Here is a 2,621-nt window from a genome sequence, read left to right on the forward strand (position 1 = left end):
TCTTTCTACAATTAGTTAGTGACCCTAAACATATAATATTTACATTTTTATATGATTAGATTTCATTAGGTATATTTTAGATTACATTTTAGGACATTATATTATAAATACATATCATCCAATATGTCACTCCGATGTTTATTGTATATCCCCAAGATTTTTCAGACATTTACAATCCGATATGGATTTTGGCCATCCGATATTTCTTAGATATCTGATATTTAAACCTTGAGTGCAAGTGATGCATGAATGACAAAGAACTTTAGGGAGTGATGTAGTCGAATAGTAAAGGGAATGGATAGTTTCTTGGTTATTTCCCCCTAAGTGTGAGGGCATACCTGTTGATCTACCAAGAGTGAGGACATTTACGTTGATCTATCCAAGCGTGAGGGCACTTCTCCTAGGCCCTTTTTTTCCCCCGAGGGTGAGGTCATTTATGTAGATTTTTGCAAGTCTGAGGGCGTCTCCATTGATTTTTCAAAATGTGAGGGGGGTAATTCTGAAAATGTGACGCGCATAGGGAAAAACAACAAAAAGGCACTAGGGCAAATTTGCTGTTTGTAACGCAAAAAATATTAAATACTATTTAAAACACTGATGGCCGAAGCATTGCAATTATTCGTGAATTTCCTCTAAAAATGTATGAATGAAGTTCATCTTGCTCAAATTAACGACTGTACGTCTACTGGAGAAGGTAAAGGTACGCATCGAAATTAGGGTTTCAAGTTTAGAAAAGTTCGGCGATTCCTCTGAAAAAAAAAAAAATACGTACCTGGAGCAGAGGCGAGGTCGGCGAGATTCATCGCAGGCGGGAAAAGATCGGAGGTGACGCAGCGCGCTAGTTTCGAGGGGAAAGAAGAGGATCAGTGGGGTTCCAAACAACGGTGGAATATTCAAACTAAGCCCCTACGTCATAAATCTTTTCGGGCAAAGCTCCCAATCGCCGAAAATAGCGGGGTGGAACCGTGGAAGTTCACGGCGGAGGTTTGTTGAATAACTGATTCAAATTTGTTATTAGGTTGTTATTTTGTTAGTGGAGTTGTTGCTAATTAGTTTAGATTTTTATGGGATTAAGTTGTTTTGTAAGCCTATATAAAGGCACTTTTAGTTGATGAAATTTTTATGGGATTAAGTTGTTTTGTAAGCCTATATAAAGGCACTTTTAGTTGATGAATATGATAGAAAAAATATTATCTCCTCATCTCCTCTCTAATTCCAACATGGTATCAGAGCTCCAAGTTTCTTGGGTTTGTGAGGATTTTAAAAAAAATATATAGAGTAATGTCCTCTTCAAAAACGAGGAGAGGAGGGATAAAAACCCTAGCCCTAAAATCAATGGCGGAGGCGATGATGAAGAGCAAGGCAGCGGCTTTAACCGTCGCCGAGAGATGCAGAAGCATTTTGGGTGCAAATTCCCAAGCTCACCTCAACACCATCAAAGTCGACTCCAAAGGCAGCAAGAGTGAGATTCACACTTCGAAGGTGCACTATATTTTCAAGAGGGGAAAGCCTTACCTCTGGGTTCATGAAGGAGACTTGCATAATACCAACATAATCATTGATGAGCGAGGTTCTCTTTCTGTCAGCAATGTCGTTCCAGGTCCACTTACGGGTTTGCTCAAATCTATAAGAAAAGCTACCAGCTTGTGCTGCTTTAGCGGGTGACGTTATACCTCTTAAAAAATAAATTTTACTCTAGGAATCATGGTGAGATGTGCACCATGGAGAGATTGAGAGAAGTGCTCCTTTAAGAAATGTTGGTGATTATGTGCGTCAACAAGATTGAGATGAGAAGTGCATCACAAAGTGAAGAGAAGTGCTCTACAAGATTATGGAGAGAAGTGCTCTATGAAGATTCAAGAGGAATGATAAGAAATTTTGAATCAAGGGGGAATGTTGAATAACTGATTCAAATTTGTTATTAGGTTGTTATTTTGTTAGTGGAGTTGTTGCTAATTAGTTTAGATTTTTATGGGATTAAGTTGTTTTGTAAGCCTATATAAAGTTTTTATGGGATTAAGTTGTTTTGTAAGCCTATATAAAGGCACTTTTAGTTGATGAATATGATAGAAAAATATTATCTCCTCATCTCCTCTCTAATTCCCAACAGTTTGTCCTTAGCCCCTCAGGTTGTTAGTATTTCGTATTAGTCCCTCAAACTACTGCAACTGGTATTAGATCCCCCAAATCATTTGTAATTGCTAGTAGGTACCCAACATTATCTATAAATGTTTTAAAAAAAAGTGCCTTGTCACCATAGGGGTTCAAATCCCTTGTTCATGGTTTGATTTGCCTGACACTTTGATAGATATAGTTACCAAAATACCGCCCAATTATAGGCTAGTTTGATACTACCTACCTTTTATCTTTTAACAATCATTATTAAGCACGGTTCTAACAAATATCTTAACTGTTTTTTAAGTATTTTATGATATTTAATTACCAAATAGCTATTTTCAATTGTTTATATAAGTTACTCTTATAAGCTATTTTTATATGTAACTTATCATAGACTCCAGCAATACCAAACTAGCCCTAAATGTTACAAGAACAGTCTTTTTCCCCTTTCTCTTCTCCTTGCTCAAGTCTTTGGTAGCATTGAATGTTGAAGGGATACGATT

The 2,621-nt window shown here is 37.0% G+C and overlaps 1 protein-coding gene across 2 annotated transcripts in view; it reads right to left on the reverse strand.

The window, feature by feature from the left end:
* LOC109827225 (protein PARTING DANCERS) overlaps positions 1-1,096 on the reverse strand; it is a 19,034-nt gene extending 17,938 nt beyond the window's left edge. For both annotated transcript variants that reach the window (XM_020394189.1, XM_020394188.1), the window contains exon 1: positions 773-1,096. In XM_020394189.1, coding sequence (XP_020249778.1) covers positions 773-803 — 31 coding nt within the window. In that variant the 5' untranslated portion in view covers positions 804-1,096. The remainder of the gene's footprint in view (positions 1-772) is intronic.
* Positions 1,097-2,621: the final 1,525 nt, after the last annotated feature.

Source organism: Asparagus officinalis, unplaced genomic scaffold (assembly GCF_001876935.1).
Source record: "Asparagus officinalis unplaced genomic scaffold, Aspof.V1 AsparagusV1_Un93, whole genome shotgun sequence".
Classification (NCBI taxonomy): Eukaryota; Viridiplantae; Streptophyta; class Magnoliopsida; order Asparagales; family Asparagaceae; genus Asparagus; species Asparagus officinalis.